At 41.1% G+C, this 16,590-nt stretch overlaps 1 protein-coding gene across 2 annotated transcripts in view; it reads left to right on the top strand.

Annotated features, from left to right (window-relative positions):
- The window catches only part of L3MBTL2 (L3MBTL histone methyl-lysine binding protein 2), a 336,131-nt gene that overhangs the window by 150,442 nt on the left and 169,099 nt on the right, over positions 1–16,590 (top strand). For both annotated transcript variants that reach the window (XR_011022081.1, XM_068240208.1), the window contains exon 6: positions 5,995–6,112. Coding sequence is in view for 1 of the 2 variants with exons in the window: in XM_068240208.1 (XP_068096309.1) it covers positions 5,995–6,112 (118 nt within the window). In the remaining variant the exon portion in view is untranslated. The remainder of the gene's footprint in view (positions 1–5,994; positions 6,113–16,590) is intronic.

Raw genomic sequence — 16,590 nt, 5'->3', positions numbered from 1 at the left:
CTACTTACAAAGCAGAGGTAAGGTATGTGAAACCTCAACAAACAGGTAGACACTTAAAAAGTGTGATTAAAAAAATCACTGAAAAATCAGAGTGGATGAAACAAGAGATGACATGCATATGAGAGACATTCAGAATTGTAATGAGGGTAAAAATCATCCATCCAAGTCCTTTTTGAGGGGAGTAGGTAATCTCTTACCTAATTGGTATAACCTATGGAGTTCACATTTCAGTATTTTAACAATTCCCCTCCCCTAATGTTAGGTGAATCCTAAGTAATTCACATAGCTTCCATCCTCTTAGGCTGCTATGGTGATACTGGATAGCATGATTCAAGGTGCATGAGAGGTGAAAAAAGGGAGGGATCATAAGAGATGGGAAAGGTAGAACAGTAAAAGGGGAGAGCGGAAGTGGGCAGGAGCAAAAGCAAAGGGGTTTTGATAAAAGGATTTTTTTTAGTGCATCTTATTCATTTTTATTGATAATTAAAAGCACACTATCGATTAACATGTTTTTTCAATTGAAATAGGAAATGTTTTGGAAATTCTGCTAAGTACTGGTGTATACATTTGAATCCTTACCTCTTTGTTTACTGTTATCTAATTCCTTTCACACTTTTCTGCAGGCAGTCTTCTCTAATCTAACACCAGAGTGAGCCATGAGGGGAGGGGGGAATTTCCTCACAGTGCATCTGTTAACTCTGTGTGTGCAGAGAGCTCAGTCAGAGACAAACAGAACTTTCTCTCGCAGAGAACAGAGGAAATGTATCTTATGTGCAACATACAGTGGGTTGCAAAAGTATTCGGCCCCCTTGAAGTTTTCCACATTTTGTCATTACTGCCACAAACATGAATCAAATTTATTGGAATTCCACATGAAAGACCAACACAAAGTGGTGTACACATGAGAAGTGGAACGAAAATCATACATGATTTCAAACATTTTTTTACAAATAAATAACTGCAAAGTGGTGTGTGCATAATTATTCGGCCCCCTTTGATCTGAGTGCAGTCAGTTGCCTATAGACGTTGCCTGATGAGTGCTAATGACTAAATAGAGTGCACCTGTGTGTAATCTAATGTCAGTACAAATACAGCTGCTCTGTGAGGGCCTCAGAGGTTGTCTAAGAGAATATTGGGAGCAACAACACCGTGAAGTCCAAAGAACACACCAGACAGGTCAGGGATCAAGTTATTGAGAAATTTAAAACAGGCTTAGGCTACAAAAATATTTCCAAAGCCTTGAACATCCCACGGAGCACTGTTCAAGCGATCATTCAGAAATGGAAGGAGTATGGCACAACTGTACACCTACCAAGACAAGGCCATGCACCTAAACTCACAGGCCGAACAAGGAGAGCGCTGATCAGAAATGCAGTCAAGAGGCCCATGGTGACTCTGGACGAGCTGCAGAGATCTACAGCTCAGGTGGGAGACTCTGTCCATAGGACAACTATTAGTCATGCACTGTACAAAGTTGGCCTTTATGGAAGAGTGGCAAGAAGAAAGGCATTGTTAACAGAAAGCATAAGAAGTCCCGTTTGCAGTTTGCCACAAGCCATGTGGGGGACACAGCAACCATGTGGAAGAAGGTGCTCTGGTCAGATGAGACCAAAATGGAACTTTTTGGCCAAAATGCAAAACACTATGTGTGGCGGAAAACTAACACTGCACATCACTCTGAACACACCATCACCACTGTCAAATATGGTGGTGGCAGCATCACGCTCGGGGGGTGCATCTCTTCAGCAGGGACAGGGAAGCTGATCAGAGTTGATGGGAAGATGGATGGAGCCAAATACAGGGCAAACTTGGAAGAAAACCTCTTGGAGACTGCAAAAGACTTGAGACTGGGGCGGATGTTCACCTTCCAGCAGGACAATGACCCTAAACATAAAGCCAGGGCAACAATGGAATAGTTTAAAACAAAACATATCCATGTGTTAGAATGGCCCAGTCAAAGTCCAGATCTAAATCCAATCAAGAATCTGTGGCAAGATCTGAAAACTGCTGTTCACAAACGCTGTCCATCTAATCTGACTGAGCTGGAGCTGTTTTGCAAAGAAGAATGGGCAAGGATTTCAGTCTCTAGATGTGCAAAGCTGCTAGAGACATACCCTAAAAGACTGGCAGCCATAATTTCAGCAAAAGGTGGTTCTACAAAGTATTGACTCAGGGGGGCGAATAATTACACACACCCCACTTTGCAGTTATATACTTGTAAAAAATGTTTGGAATAATGTATGATTATTTTGCGATCCACTTCTCACATGTACACCACTTTGTATTGGTCTTTCACATGGAATTCCAATAAAATTGATGCATGTTTGTGGCAGTAATGTGACAAAATGTGGAAAACTGGAAAACTTCAAGGGGGCCGAATACTTTTGCAAGCCACTGTAAACATTTGTAATTGTGTGTGTGAAACCTGTTACATAGTTACATAGTTATTTTGGTTGAAAAAAGACATGCGTCCATCGAGTTCAACCAGTATAAAGTACAATACCAGCCTGCTACCTCACATATCCCCGTTGATCCAGAGGAAGGCGAAAAAACCCTTACAAGGCATGGTCCAATTAGCCCCTAAAGGGAAAAATTCCTTCCCGACTCCAGATGGCAATCAAATAAAATCCCTGGATCAACATCATTAGGCATTACCTAGTAATTGTAGCCATGGATGTCTTTTAACGCAAGGAAAGCATCTAAGCCCCCTTTAAATGCAGGTATAGAGTTTGCCATAACGACTTCCTGTGACAATACATTCCACATCTTAATCACTCTTACTGTAAAGAACCCTTTCCTAAATAAATGGCTAAAACGTTTTTCCTCCATTCGCAGATCATGTCCTCTAGTCCTTTGAGAAGGCCTAGGGACAAAAGCTCATCTGCCAAGCTATTATATTGCCCTCTGATGTATTTATACATGTTAATTAGATCCCCTCTAAGGCGTCTTTTCTCTAGACTAAATAAACCCAGTTTATCTAACCTTTTTTGGTAAGCGAGACCTTCCATCCCACGTATCAATTTTGTTGCTCGTCTCTGCACCTGCTCTAAAACTGCAATATCTTTTTTGTAATGTGGTTCCCAGAACTGAATTGCATATTCCAGATGTGGCCTTACTAGAGAGTTAAACAGGGGCAATATTATGCTAGCATCTCAAGTTTTTATTTCCCTTTTAATGCATCCCAAAATTTTGTTAGCTTTAGCTGCAGCTGCTTGGCATTGAGTACGATTATTTAACTTGTTGATGAGTACTCCTAAGTCCTTCTCCAAGTTTGACGTCCCTAACTGTATCCCATTTATTTTGTATGGTGCTAGACCATTAGTACGTCCAAAATGCATGACTTTACATTTTTCAACATTGAATTTCATCTGCCATGTATGTGCCCATATAGCCATCCTATCCAGATCCTGTTGCAATATGACACTATCTTCCTGAGAGTTGATGATTCTGCACAATTTTGTATCATCTGCAAAAATAGCAATATTGCTCACTACTGCATCTACTAGGTCATTAATAAATAAATTGAAGAGCACTGGACCCAGAACAGACCACTGTGGTACCCCACTGCTAACAGTCTCCCATTTTGAGTACGATCCATTGATCACAACTCTTTGTTTTCTGTCCATTAGCCAGTTCCCTATCAATGCACACAGACCCTTCCCCAGTCCTTGCATCCTCAACTTTTGCACCAGACTTTGGTGGGGAACAGTGTCAAAGGCCTTTGCAAAGTCCAAGTATATCACATCTACAGCATTCCCAATATCCATATTAGCATTCACTACCTCATAAAAGCTGAGCAAAAGCCTGATAGGCTTTTGTTTTCATATAACTCTGCTTCAATATTATACTCTTCTTAGCATGTCAGACGGCAGAGATTCATACCTTTGCAAATGAGACATTCCAAACGTAGCTAAAATCTACACCCAATGAATTACAGCTTTTTCCTCTGATATTTAACATGAACAGTAGGAACATTTTACACAGCTACTTAGACATTATTTGTACACTAGCTGAAGGCCCAGTGTTGCCCGAGTATGTATTTGGCTGGTGTTGGCTCCGCCAACTTTTTCTAACCCTAACAATCAGCTACTCAATGCCCAAGTTTGTGAGCTTTGCAGTCTTTGGCATCAATAATTTGCATTGAAATGAAACAGATCTGATTGGCTGTTTGTGGCTCCACCCCCTTTTCTGAATTTGAACCCCAGTCACCCAATGATCAACTGTACCAAGTTTGAGGCTTGTGCCATTAACAGTGCAAGAATGGCAGCAATTAAATATTCCCCTTGAAAATCAGTAGGTGAATTTTGATTGGCTTTTGTAGGCTCCACACACTTTTCTGAATATCAATCCCAGTCACCCAGTGACCAACTGTGCAAAGTTTGAGAACCCACCCATTAAGAGTGTAAAAATGGGTGCAGTTCACATTTTCCAAGTGAAATTTGCATTTGTCTCCGCCCACTTTTTGGTTATGGGGATAAAATTATCCTATATGTTATTCCAGGTAATGTACTATGCGTGTGCCAAATTTCATTAAAATCCATTCAGCCATTGATGTGGGATTGAGTAACAAACATCCAAACTTTCGCATTTATAATATTAGTGAGATTGTAATTTTAGAACACTTGGGTATTAATAGTGTTCCTTTAAATTAAAACATATAACGAGAACAGCAGCTCAAGATGGACCATGTGCCAAAAGTACGATTCAAATACAATAAAGTATACTACATTTTAACCTGTTGTCCTATTCTGATATTATTAACGCTATACAGATTGGAAAATCCATCTCTGCTAAGGACCATTCATGCAGTTCTTCACTGTTTGCTAATTTTTATTTTATACTAGTTTTGCTTCATATTGCTGCCTAGGGCAAGACAGCTTTTGCATATGTGCTTGCATGACAACACAATTATTGCACGTGACCCATACAGAAATAGTTCATATGTTGTCACATTATTTGGGGGCAGAGTGCTCAGTTTTAACTATTGTCACTTTAAGAAAAATGCTCATGGCATCATGGGATATGTAAAATGCAGAACAGGCTAGGGAGGAGGTGTTGGCATTCAAATGTTTACATTTGGGTTTGAGAATATGTTTTTAACCATATTAGTACATTGTAAAACTAACCATACTGTACATTATTCAATTGTCACTCAATTTTTTTTAATTGGTATTAAGTTAATCTATTTTACAACCTACTAAAATCAGCTTTGTATTCCACCTACCTTTTAACATTTTTAATGACAATAGACTTTACGCATGAAGACAATTTTCCTGGACATAATTGATAGCGGGATATTACATGAGCATATCAGAAACAAAACAGTTTTTTGGGAGAGAGACTCTTTAGGACTTACTGTACATTTTGTAGTACCTTAATATCCATATTTTGCCTGGGTTGCAGGCTTGTCTGTATTTTTAGTGATCAGTTGCAAAGGTGGCACCTTCTTGACCAAAGATGGTCTGATAAGGTTGTGCTCCATAGTGGGCCTAAACTGCTGGGGAAAGTGAGCTTTGCTATTTCTTGCGCTGTGGTGAGGGAGTGGGTGGCATGTACGCAAATGCATTTCAGCGACGGAGCTCCTCTGTCTCTGACATATAATGTGGACACTAACACTAGAAGTCAAGGATATGGATGCTGTAAAGGCTGTACATAGGATCTATTTCTAGTAAATTTTCATCTGGTGGATAGTGGAGCTTTGGGAATTAATGACCGGATAACGTTGTGCTGCATCGTTTGAAACAAAGCTAGCGGAGGCAAAGATGTACTTGATTCTCACACAATTTTCTTCTGAAATGTAATTGAGATTGAGTGATGCAATGAGTCAGGTCTTATACACTCCTAAAGAAGTCAGAAAAAGCTAGCGCAGTTACTTTTTATTTTCAATAAAACAGTATAACCTAAACATAATGATTTACACCGTTCTTCATAATCAAGTTGATTTACTGAGTATTTTATTAATGAAAAATATGTTGTTTGTTTATTTTGTGAAAGGTTCCACTTTTTGATCAGGCAGACAACATTGCGTATGGTGTCATGGTTGAAAGCCTAAATACAGATGCAGCACTTCCCAGCCGTGTATACTGGATTTCCTCTGTTGTAAGAATAGCAGGTAATGTGCTTAACCACTTCGCATCTAGACCTTTTTCCCCACTTATGGACCAGAGCAGTTTTGACAGTTATGTCCTTATTTAATCAGCAATAACTTCATCCCTACTTATGACACAGAAATGAAATATATATTGTTTTTTTTCAAGACAAACTAGGCTTTCATTGTATGCCATTTTTTCCCTCAAATAATTTTGTTTTCTATGAATTTTAATGGGAAAATAAGGAGAAAAATAGAAAAACACATTATTTCTCAGTTTTACCAATTCCAGTTTAAAAATAAAAAGTGCTACTGTAGATAAAAAACACATTTTGTTTGGCTATTCTTACTCCTTATCATAAAACTTAGATTACTTTCCTGTAATTTATGGTGAAGATATTTGATTCTGAAATAATGCTACAGAATGTATTTTTCACTATGAACTGAGAAAAGAAAAGTATTTTTAATGGTAAAAGTCAATCTCATAGGCTCAGGAAACCTATATTCCCGTTCACCAATTACTACTGCATCAGATAGTGGCAGAAATGTGCACAGGAGCAAGCTCAATCCTGCACAGCACTGCTTCTGCTACAAGACATATATCTACTGACTCGTGGCTTAGATGAAGTCACAGAGGATGTAGATATACTGCAGTGGTGGATAAAGTGGTTAAAGTGCAAAAACCTGATTAAAATTCATTTTTTTTGTTCAGTCTTTAACGCAAAATTATTGAATACTTTTAAGTGGTTTACCATAGCAAGGTTGAAATATTAAAATGTACCTTATGAAATGTTTTGTTCTTTAATCCTTAATCAGCACAGATGCCTTCTTCCATCGTCTAGAAGGGTACTTATGAGCTAGTCCCTCTCAAATAGAATGTCGTTAGTAGCTCAGGGGATGGTTGAAAACATCCATACATGGTGTCCACCTTAGCCTGATTCCTATGCAGCAACTGCATGTCTAGGAAACAATTATATAAACTTTATGTAAACCAGAAGTAAAAAAAAGAGATTCACGTAGAATAGTGTGTAGTGAGTAGGCAAGCATGTTTGTATAGGTCCTATTCAGGGAGTGTTTTTGAAATAATTAAAATAAACTTTGAGAATACCACAAGGAGATGGACTTATTCAAAACCTATCAGCAAGAGGTTCAGAGGTATCAGATTATAATAACTACTGTAAGTGACAGCTAGACAGGAAGTAAAAAAGTATTATACTTTTACTCTGGGATAAGTGTATCCAGATGTGTATATGTAACGTAAACTTTCCTATTTTCAGTCAGCAAGTAAAAGTAAGCTGGCAGCATGGATACAGATCACCCAACAATACACCTACAAGAAAAATAAGGGGTTGAGTTACCCAGTTAAATCACACTCAACCAGGGCAACAGAAGCCTCATGGGCCAACTTGGCAAGAGTAGCATGAGAAGAGATTCATCTTTCAGCTATCTTGTCCTCTACTACATTACAAGTTAGGTGTTCAAGCATACATCTGATTTTGTTAAGGTGGGCAATACCCAAGCAATAAACTTGAGTGAAAAATTAAATGGAAACTGAACTTACACCAAAAGGCTTATCTAAATCCCATTGGAATGTTGTTGCCGAGTTTACATTGGCAACTCCTAACAACTGATTTTTTAACTGATTAAGCTATTGCCTCTTTTACTTTATGATAAATATAGTTATAGCTAGGAATCCACCACAGTATTCAGTTTAGAAGCTTAATTGCTCATATCAAGAAGGTGGTCATTATTTGTGGACATAAACAAGTGGGCCTGTTCAGGAGCCATTAGTTTACTTTGAATTTATAACAGCTGAGATATGTGAAAGGCTGTGTGTTGTGTGAAAGGTTGCACTACATGTAGAGATGGCCTGAACCTCCGATTTTCGGTTCGCGAACTTCCGCGGAAGGTTCCGTTTGCGCGAACTTTAGCGAACCGCAATAGACTTTAATGGGGAGGCGAACTTTGAAAACTAGAAACGCCTATGCTGGCCACAAAAGTGATGGAAAGGATGTTTCAAGGGGTCTAACACCTGGAGGGGGGCATGGCGGAGTGGGATAGATGCCAAAAGTCCCGGTGAAAAATCTGGATGTGACGCAAAGCAGTGTTTTAAGGGCAGAAATCACATTGAATGCTAAATTGCAGGCCTAAAGTGCTTTAAAACATCCTGCATGTGTATACATCAATCAGGGAGTGTAATTAGAGTACTGCTTCACACTGACACACCAAACTCACTGTGTAACGCACCGTAAACAGCTGTTTGGGTAGTGACGGCCGTGCTGGACTGGTTATTTATTCATTATATTTATAAAGCGCCAACATATTATGCAGCGCTGAACATTAATTTAGGTTACAGACAATATTTAGGGGTGACATACAGCAATATGACAATACAGGAATACAAGAAAACCAGATCACACAGCACAGTATGAGTACCAGGTAATGCTTAGTCAGTCACTGGATGGAGCATGGAGATTAGGCAAGTTAGGTTCACTCAGATGCATAGCATTGGTTCACAGTAATGGAGGTGCATGATCAGGTAGGATACAAAAGGAGGAGGACCCTGCCCAAAGGCTTACAATCTAGAGGGAGAGGTAAGGACACGAACGGTAGGGGAACCAGAGTTCAGCTGTGGGTTTAGAGCACTTGTGCGGGGTAGTAGGCCAGAGTGAAAAGGTCAGTTTTGAGGGCTTTCTTGAAGATGTTGAAGGAGGGGGCTACTCTAATGGGTGGAGGTAGGGAGTTCCATAGTGTTGGAGCAGCTCTTGAGAAGTCCTGGAGGCGTGCATGGGACTGGGTGATGCGGGGGCGGTTCGGCGAAGTTCATTGGAAGAGCGGAGTGAGCGGCTAGGTGTGTACCTCTGAGTAAGATCGTGAACAGTAGGGGGCCAAGGACCGAACCTTGGGGGACTCCCACCGAGAGGTGGCTGGGGGTGGACGAGGACTCATTGAAGGCGGTCGTGAAGGAGCAGTTGGAGAGGTAGGATGAAAGCCAGGACAGGGCGAGATCGTGAATGCCCAAGGACTGGAGGGACTGGAGGAGTAGGGGATGATCTACTGTGTCAAAAGCTGCTGAAAGGTCAAAGAGGAGGAGAATGGAGTATTTACCTTCAGCTTTAGCTAAGGCAAGGTCGTTGACCACTTTGGTGAGAGCATTTTCGGTTGAGTGGGCAGGTCGAAATCCATGGCGAGATTGCTCTTCCTCACTTAGTGATGTCAGGTAATGTCTGACTGCCTTATCAACTTTCAATGGTTCTTTCTCTACCATTGTTAAAGCTTACATCTATTTTTTTAAATACTTGTTCTGCTTGCTGTTCAGTACCTGCAACGAGAATCTTATGGAGGGCAAGTCTGCCATTGCGAGTGACCACAGGTAATGGCCTGTGGAATCAGGGTTCGATTCCAGTCCGGAGTGGGAGCCTAAGAAACGGCTACCACCCCCGCACATCCAAGGAAGGCAGCAGGCATGGCATGCACGTCCCGAGGTAGTGACCAAAAATAACAATACAGGAAGACTTTCGAGGCCCTGCTGTATATGTAAAATGAATCCGCTTTAAATCCTTTAAAGAGAATCTGTTATGGAGGGCAAGTCTGATGGTGCCTTCACTGCGACTCACCAGGTTGGTCATCTCCTCAAACGGCCGCATGATCCTGCATGCATTTCGCATCAGTGTCCAGTTGTTGGGCCACAACATCCCCATCTCCCCAGATTGTGTCCTTGTACTGTAATTGTACAGGTACTGGGTGACGGCTTTCTCCTGTTCTAGCAGGCAAGAGAACATGACCAGGGTCGAATTCCAGAGAGTCGGGCTATCACATATCAAGCGTCTCACCGGCAAGTTGTTTCTCTGCTCAATGTCCGCAAAGCAAGCCACTGAACACAACAGGTAGGTATATGCAGTGATGAGGTGGGTGCACTGAACACAACAGGTAGGTATATGCATTGATGAGGTGGGTTCACTAAACACAACAGGTAGGTATATGAAGTGATGAGGTGTGTTCACGGAACACAACAGGTAGGTATATGCAGTGATGAGGTGGGTGCACTGAACACAACAGGTAGGTATATGCAGTGATGAGGTGGGTTCACTGAACACAACAGGTAGGTTATGCAGTGATGAGGTGGGTTCACTGAACACAACAAATAGGTATATGCAGTACTGGGTATTACAATGTGCACCTGGCTGTCACACACACAGGTAGTCACTGAATGTGCTGGGCCTGGATGGCAATGGCACACACACAGTATGAATTAGCAAGGCTGTCTATGCAACACAAGTGTCAGTGGGACACACAGAAAAAAAAATTGATCACAAAAACAAGACTAGCTCTCAAAAGAGCTGTTTTGGGGTGCTATTTTAGCAATAAGAATCAGCCATGAGCAAGCTAACAAGCCAATAACAGCCTAACTAATCTTTCCCTATGAGAGTCTGCCAGCAGCTGACCCTTCTCTCACTATTGCAGGCACACGAGTGAGTGTAATGTCCGGCAGAGCCTGCCTTATATAAGGGGGGGGGGGGAAATGGCTTCAGGAGAGAGTGTAGTCTGATTGACTACAATGTGCTGGCTGACTGTGATGTAGAGGGTCAAAGTTGACCCTAATGGTACACTATGGGGGCGAACCGAACTTCCGGGAAAGTTTGCCTTGTATGGCGAACACAAACCACCGGAAGTTCGCCTGGAACAGTTTGCCGGCGAACCGTTCGGGCCATCTCTAACTATATGTGTAAAGAATTCTGCCATTATTCCTTATGTTTTTAGTGGTTTTCAATGTCTATGGATTGATGTTCCTGGTTTTTGGCTGTCTGCAATAAAGCTTTTTTGATCATTTTGGAAGAAGTGAGGCCTGGCAGCTGGACTGTGCCATTAGCTTTCAAGGAGCACCTTTTAAAGTAAAACACATTCCAAGAATCCCCTAAGAGGACATAAACTAGTCCAAAACCTGTTGGTAAATAGATCATACCTGCTGTAAAGTGACAGCTACTGGGCAAAATTTACATCTTATATGTACATAATTTTTTTGCCACAGTGCCCATTTAAGGCTGGGTTTACACTGACAACTGATAACAACTGACATGTTTTAATTGACTAGTTGTTCTGCAAGTTCTTTCAGTTGCTGCGCTTTTTCATCCACTTTTTTATATATTGGATCTACATTGGACAAAAATACTGCAGGCAGTGAGTTGTGAAAAATCTTTCAGTTATAACACAAGATATAGAAAAACTTTTTCTTAGTCCTGAGGTGATTTAATTTAAGGGTAGTGAACTATCATGTCACCTCACCTACTTAGTCCTTTCCCTCATTTGGGGGGGGGGCCTTGCTCTTATTCAAAAAACCCCAACTAAGCTACATAAAGACCTCCTGTATAGGACACGGAAAGGAAAAATTCAAGCTTTAACACAAAAATACAAAGTTTTATGTATGGTGCATAACCAATTATCAAGGGTAGTAGCTCATCCGTGCATACACAACATTAAAATAATGTGCAAATAAGGGGCCGGACTTGTTCATAATGCCTCATGCATCAACATGAACTCACTCATAATCCAACATTTTACAGCACTACTACCATCTATCATGGAGCTCTAGTTAAGTTGGTTTGATTGCATCTAAACTGCTGCATCCACAGAGAATGACCATTTAGTTTCAGGGTTATAAATAAGATTCCAAGATTCGCTAATAACGATACCAATAACCAACTTTTCACCCACACTACTTTTCCACAGTTCCACATCAAGTAAATCATCTGTTTAACAGACCAAAGTGTGATAGCCGTCATCGGCATATGCTTCATAGAGGAGTGCATGCACCTGATATATTAGATACAGCTTGCAATCTGCAGCATAAGGAGCACATGGCTTCTATAGCACTGGTCTTCAAGCAAATAAACAGTTCTGTGGAATCTAACACTGCTACTACCAGACTCACATGATATAAAGTGACACAGGTGAAGTCAGCTGGATTTCCTTGTGCCATGGAGGTACATGTCACTGGTGGTAACCGCACGTCGATAGCTTACCCTGAGGGGATCAGCGTGAGACTCTTCTTGCGTTAACTCTGCCAACCTATGTATTTTACCCTTCAGGGCTTCATCAGGGTGTGGCTTGCCTCAGTTATAAACGTCTGTTATATAAATAAGGAAATCACATATGCAGGCCTCAGGAGCCATTTTAGGTGCTGGCTGGTTTGTCAGTTCATTTAAGTTTCTGCAGGATAGCGTGGTAGTAACCATTCAGGGCTTAATTCAGAAGCACACTATCATCTTGATACTTGTCCTTCAAGGTTTTAGAGAGCATATAAGCTCAGCTACTCAAATTTTTATAATGTATAATGTGATGTGTAATATTCCTCCACTACCTAAGATCACAACGAAAGAGCAGCAAATCTCATGCATCATATATGTCTTAAAGAGAAACCATGACCAAGAGTTGAACTTCATCTCAATCAGTAGCTGATACCCCCTTTTACATGAGAAATCTATTCTTTTTTACAAACAGATCATCAGGGGGCTCTGTATGGCTGATATTGTGGTGAAACACCTCTTACAAGAAACTCTAAGGACCATGGTCCTGGCAGTTTCCTGTCAGTGAACCTTGTTGCATTGTGGGAAATAGCTGTTTACAGCTGTTTCCAACTGCCAAAAACACAAGCAGCAGCTACATCACCTGCCAGCTGTAAAAATATCACCATGTGATAAATGTCAGAATGTAAATCGGGGATTTAAAAGATTTTACAATGGGCAAACACTGACTAAATCATTTACACATAATTATTGTAAAAATTAAGCACTTTTTATTACATTATTTTCACTGGAGTTCTTCTTTAAAGGAGACTAAGCTTTTTTTTTTTTACGTATCTGACAAGCGCTTGTCTGATATGTTGTCATGTTTCCATCTGTGTACAGGTACAGGTGTACTGCTCATGCAGAAGTATGGCTGGCCCTTCGTAGTACTCCAACACCACACATCCATGAGAGACTTTGTGCAACTGTGTAGACACAGCTGTACATTACATATGCACATCGCTCGTAAATGGAGGAGAGCATGGACGCAAACCAGAAGAAGGTCCAGCCAATGGTGGTGGGGTTTTGGAGGGCTTGAGGCATTTGTATAACACTTGGTCCCCGAACTGTCACCCAAGAGACAGAGTGTTGATCCCTTCGGGTGACAATAATTGTGTGTGTAAATGATCCTTAACCACTTTGCATCCAGACCTTGTTTTCCACTTATGGACCAGAGCAGTTTTGACAATTTAGCTATGTCCTTATTTAATCAGAAATAACTTTATCCCTACTTATGACATAGAAATTAAATACAGTGGGATGCGAAAGTTTGGGCAACATTGTTAATTGTCATGATTTTCCTGTATAAATCGTTGGTTGTTACAAAACAAAATGTCAGTTAAATATATCATATAGGAGACACACACACAGTGATATTTGAGAAGTGAAATGAAGTTTATTAGATTTACAGAAAGTGCGCAATAATTGTAGCCACCCTGGCGGTATGGACGAGCTGAGTTCGTCCAGCAAAAACCTGCAAAAAACGTTAATGACGAGCACATTCTCTGCCCCGCTGGCTGCCCAGGGATTCCCTAGCGTGGCTGGATGCTTGTTCTGCACGCTGTGGGAAGCACAGATCGCTACCCACAGCATGCTAGGAAGGGGGGGGGGATTGGGAGGGGGGGCGACATCTGGCTACCTATAAATCTGGCTAAACACCTGGCTCACTATATACCTGGCTCAATATATATCTGGCTGCACATCTGGCTAACTATACCTGGCTGCACATCTGGCTAACTATACCTGGCTGCACATCTGGGTCTTATACTCACCATTGGCGTGCTGATCCCTCGTCGCGTACCTCTGATAGCTTCCCCAGTGTCTTCTTCCATGTCCTTTGGCGGATTTTGCTTCTCCCTCGGCGATCACATGTCCCCCGTTGATTGGCGTAGATGACACCAGGGTCACACAGCATCATCAACATGTTGCAGAAAACATTTTTTTTTATTGAATTCAATACAATAACCTGTATTGAATTCAATATCAATAAAAAAATTGATTGCAAAAAAAAATTGGTTGAAAATTATTGGAAATTATTTGAAACACTTTTTGCACGGAAATCCTGGGGAAATTGAACGCCAGGGTGGATAAATAAAATTAGGCAGGTGCATAAATGTGGGCACTGTTGTCATTTTATTGATTCCAAAACCTTTAGAACTAAATATTGGATCTCAAATTTTCTTGGTAAGCTCAGCGACCCCTGACCTACATACACGGGTGAATCCAATTATAAGAAAGAGTATTTAAGGGAGTCAATTGTAAGTTTCCCTCCTCTTAAAATATCTCTGAAGAGTAGCATCATGGGGGTTGCAAAACCACTCTCAAATGACCTGAAGACAAAGATTGTTCACCATCATGGTTTAGGGGAAGGATACAGAAAGCTGTCTACAAGTGCTACAGTAGATAAAAAACACAAATTTTGTTTGGCTATTCTTACCGCTTATCACAAAACTTAGATTATGTTCCTGTCACAATTTATGGTGAAGATATTTGATTCTAAAATAATGCTACAGAGTGTATTTTTCATTATGAACTGAGAAAATAAAAGTATTTTTAATGGTAAAAATCAATCTCATTAGCTCAGGAAACATATTCCCTTTCACCAATTACTGCTGCTGCATCAGATAGTGGCAGAAATGTGCACAGGAGCAAGCACAGTTCTGCACAGCACTGCTTCTGCTACAAGACGTATATCTACTGACTCATGGCTTAGATGAAGTCACAGAGGACGTAGATATACTGCAGTGGTGGATAAAGTGGTTAAGTTCCAGCAGATCTAAAGTGAAAATGAACTGATGAGATAAACAATTGTATCTGAAGTCCTGCTCCAAAATGGGATTTTTCTTGAATTCTATAGTCTTATTTTATTTTTAAGGTTAAAAAATTACATTAAAGTTTTTCCTGTCTCAGTTACAGTAAGGTATAATGCTATACAGCGGTCTTTCAGAAAATCACATTGAAAATATATCGAACCGCAGCATTGCACTGTTTGATACAGTGCAACGCTATGGTCCATTGATCTACTGCCACATCCAACCATAATTTAGATTCATACATTTTTTTTCTGCAAATCAAGTGAAGATTGATGCAGCTTGTTGCGCTATAGATGTATGTCAGAATTGATCAAAGTAATTAAATATACTGGGAAAAATGTGTGTGTATGGCCTGCTTTAGCCACACAAAAAGTTTTTTTATTAGCTGTATTTTATTTATCAGTGAGAGTTAAGCTTTGTACGCATGCTAGTCAGATCTCAGCCGAAGTGTGTGTACAGGTGTCCCACCACACGGCATCTTTTCTTCAAAAAAATGTTTTCTATCAGTGTTTTAGCATCTTTTTTTTAAGTGATTCTTTATTATAAACCTTTTTGTAGGTTTTGCTTTAAACTGTAGTTTTAATCTTGATTCTACTGTTATTACAGCCCACTCGTTTGATGACGCTTGTCTATATTTTTTCTAACAAATCTTTTATCCTTTCTCCTACCTGAAAGGGGCACATTTTTAAAAGATTCTCTGGAGTAACCGCTACCACATTTTCTTCCCCAAAGTGGGGGGAAAAGGTGGGTGCGTCTTATAGTCCGAATGTGGCAGCTTACCAATCCAGGCACTTGTATCCTTTGTGCTTTAAATGAAACTAAAGATGTCCGCGGTGGTGTGGCAGCAGCAGCAGCGCGATCCCAGGTGTTTCAAGAGCGGCATAGCAGCAGCTGCTGTGATGATTGGAAATAAGGGTACAAGTCCTGGCTGGGATCCTGTTCCTTCTTCAGCCCTGTGTTAGCATGATCCTCAGTGTTCCCAAGCGGCATAGTAGCAGCCGCCGTGATGAAAGAAAATGCTCGTCCTGGCTGGGATGCTGTCCCTTCCTCTGACTTGTATTAACGCGATTGTTAGTGTTCCCCTCCGTGTCTTCAGCCGCTCTAACCGCACAGTTCTCAGAGCCTTCCATACTGCACTATTTACTGGTGCCCTCTCATGACCCCAGCGCAAGTGGTCATGAGAGGGCGCCAGTAAATTTCCATTCATCACAGCGGCTGCTGCTATGCCGCTCTGACACACCTGAGATCGTGCTGCAGCCTCTCCACCGCGGACATTAGATTTGTTTACAGCCTGGACACCCACACTGGACCTGGCTACTTTTTGAAGAAGCTGCCATCCAGGCTGTTGAGCTCTGTAATGTAATTTTAGTGGTTACCGGTAGTTAGTTTAGCTGGGTTGGGTAGTAAAGCAGAGGTTTTTGTAGTGCATTGTGGCTGTGGGGGGAGGGGAGGCATAAGGGGGTTAGTTAAGTGTAATGTATTATGGTTGGTGGGGAGGCAGAGGTTAGTGTAGCTGGACAGAGTAACTTAGAGACATCTTGGGGGGAAAAGGTCTATAAGACACTACTGGATCATGGATGCACCTAGGTTTAGTATTTTTTTCCCCCTGGTTTTTGCCCTCTAAACC

This window comes from Hyperolius riggenbachi, chromosome 6, assembly GCF_040937935.1.
Source record: "Hyperolius riggenbachi isolate aHypRig1 chromosome 6, aHypRig1.pri, whole genome shotgun sequence".
Taxonomy (NCBI): domain Eukaryota; kingdom Metazoa; phylum Chordata; class Amphibia; order Anura; family Hyperoliidae; genus Hyperolius; species Hyperolius riggenbachi.
Note: the sequence above shows the minus strand (reverse complement) of the source record. Positions and strands in the feature narration are given on the sequence as shown.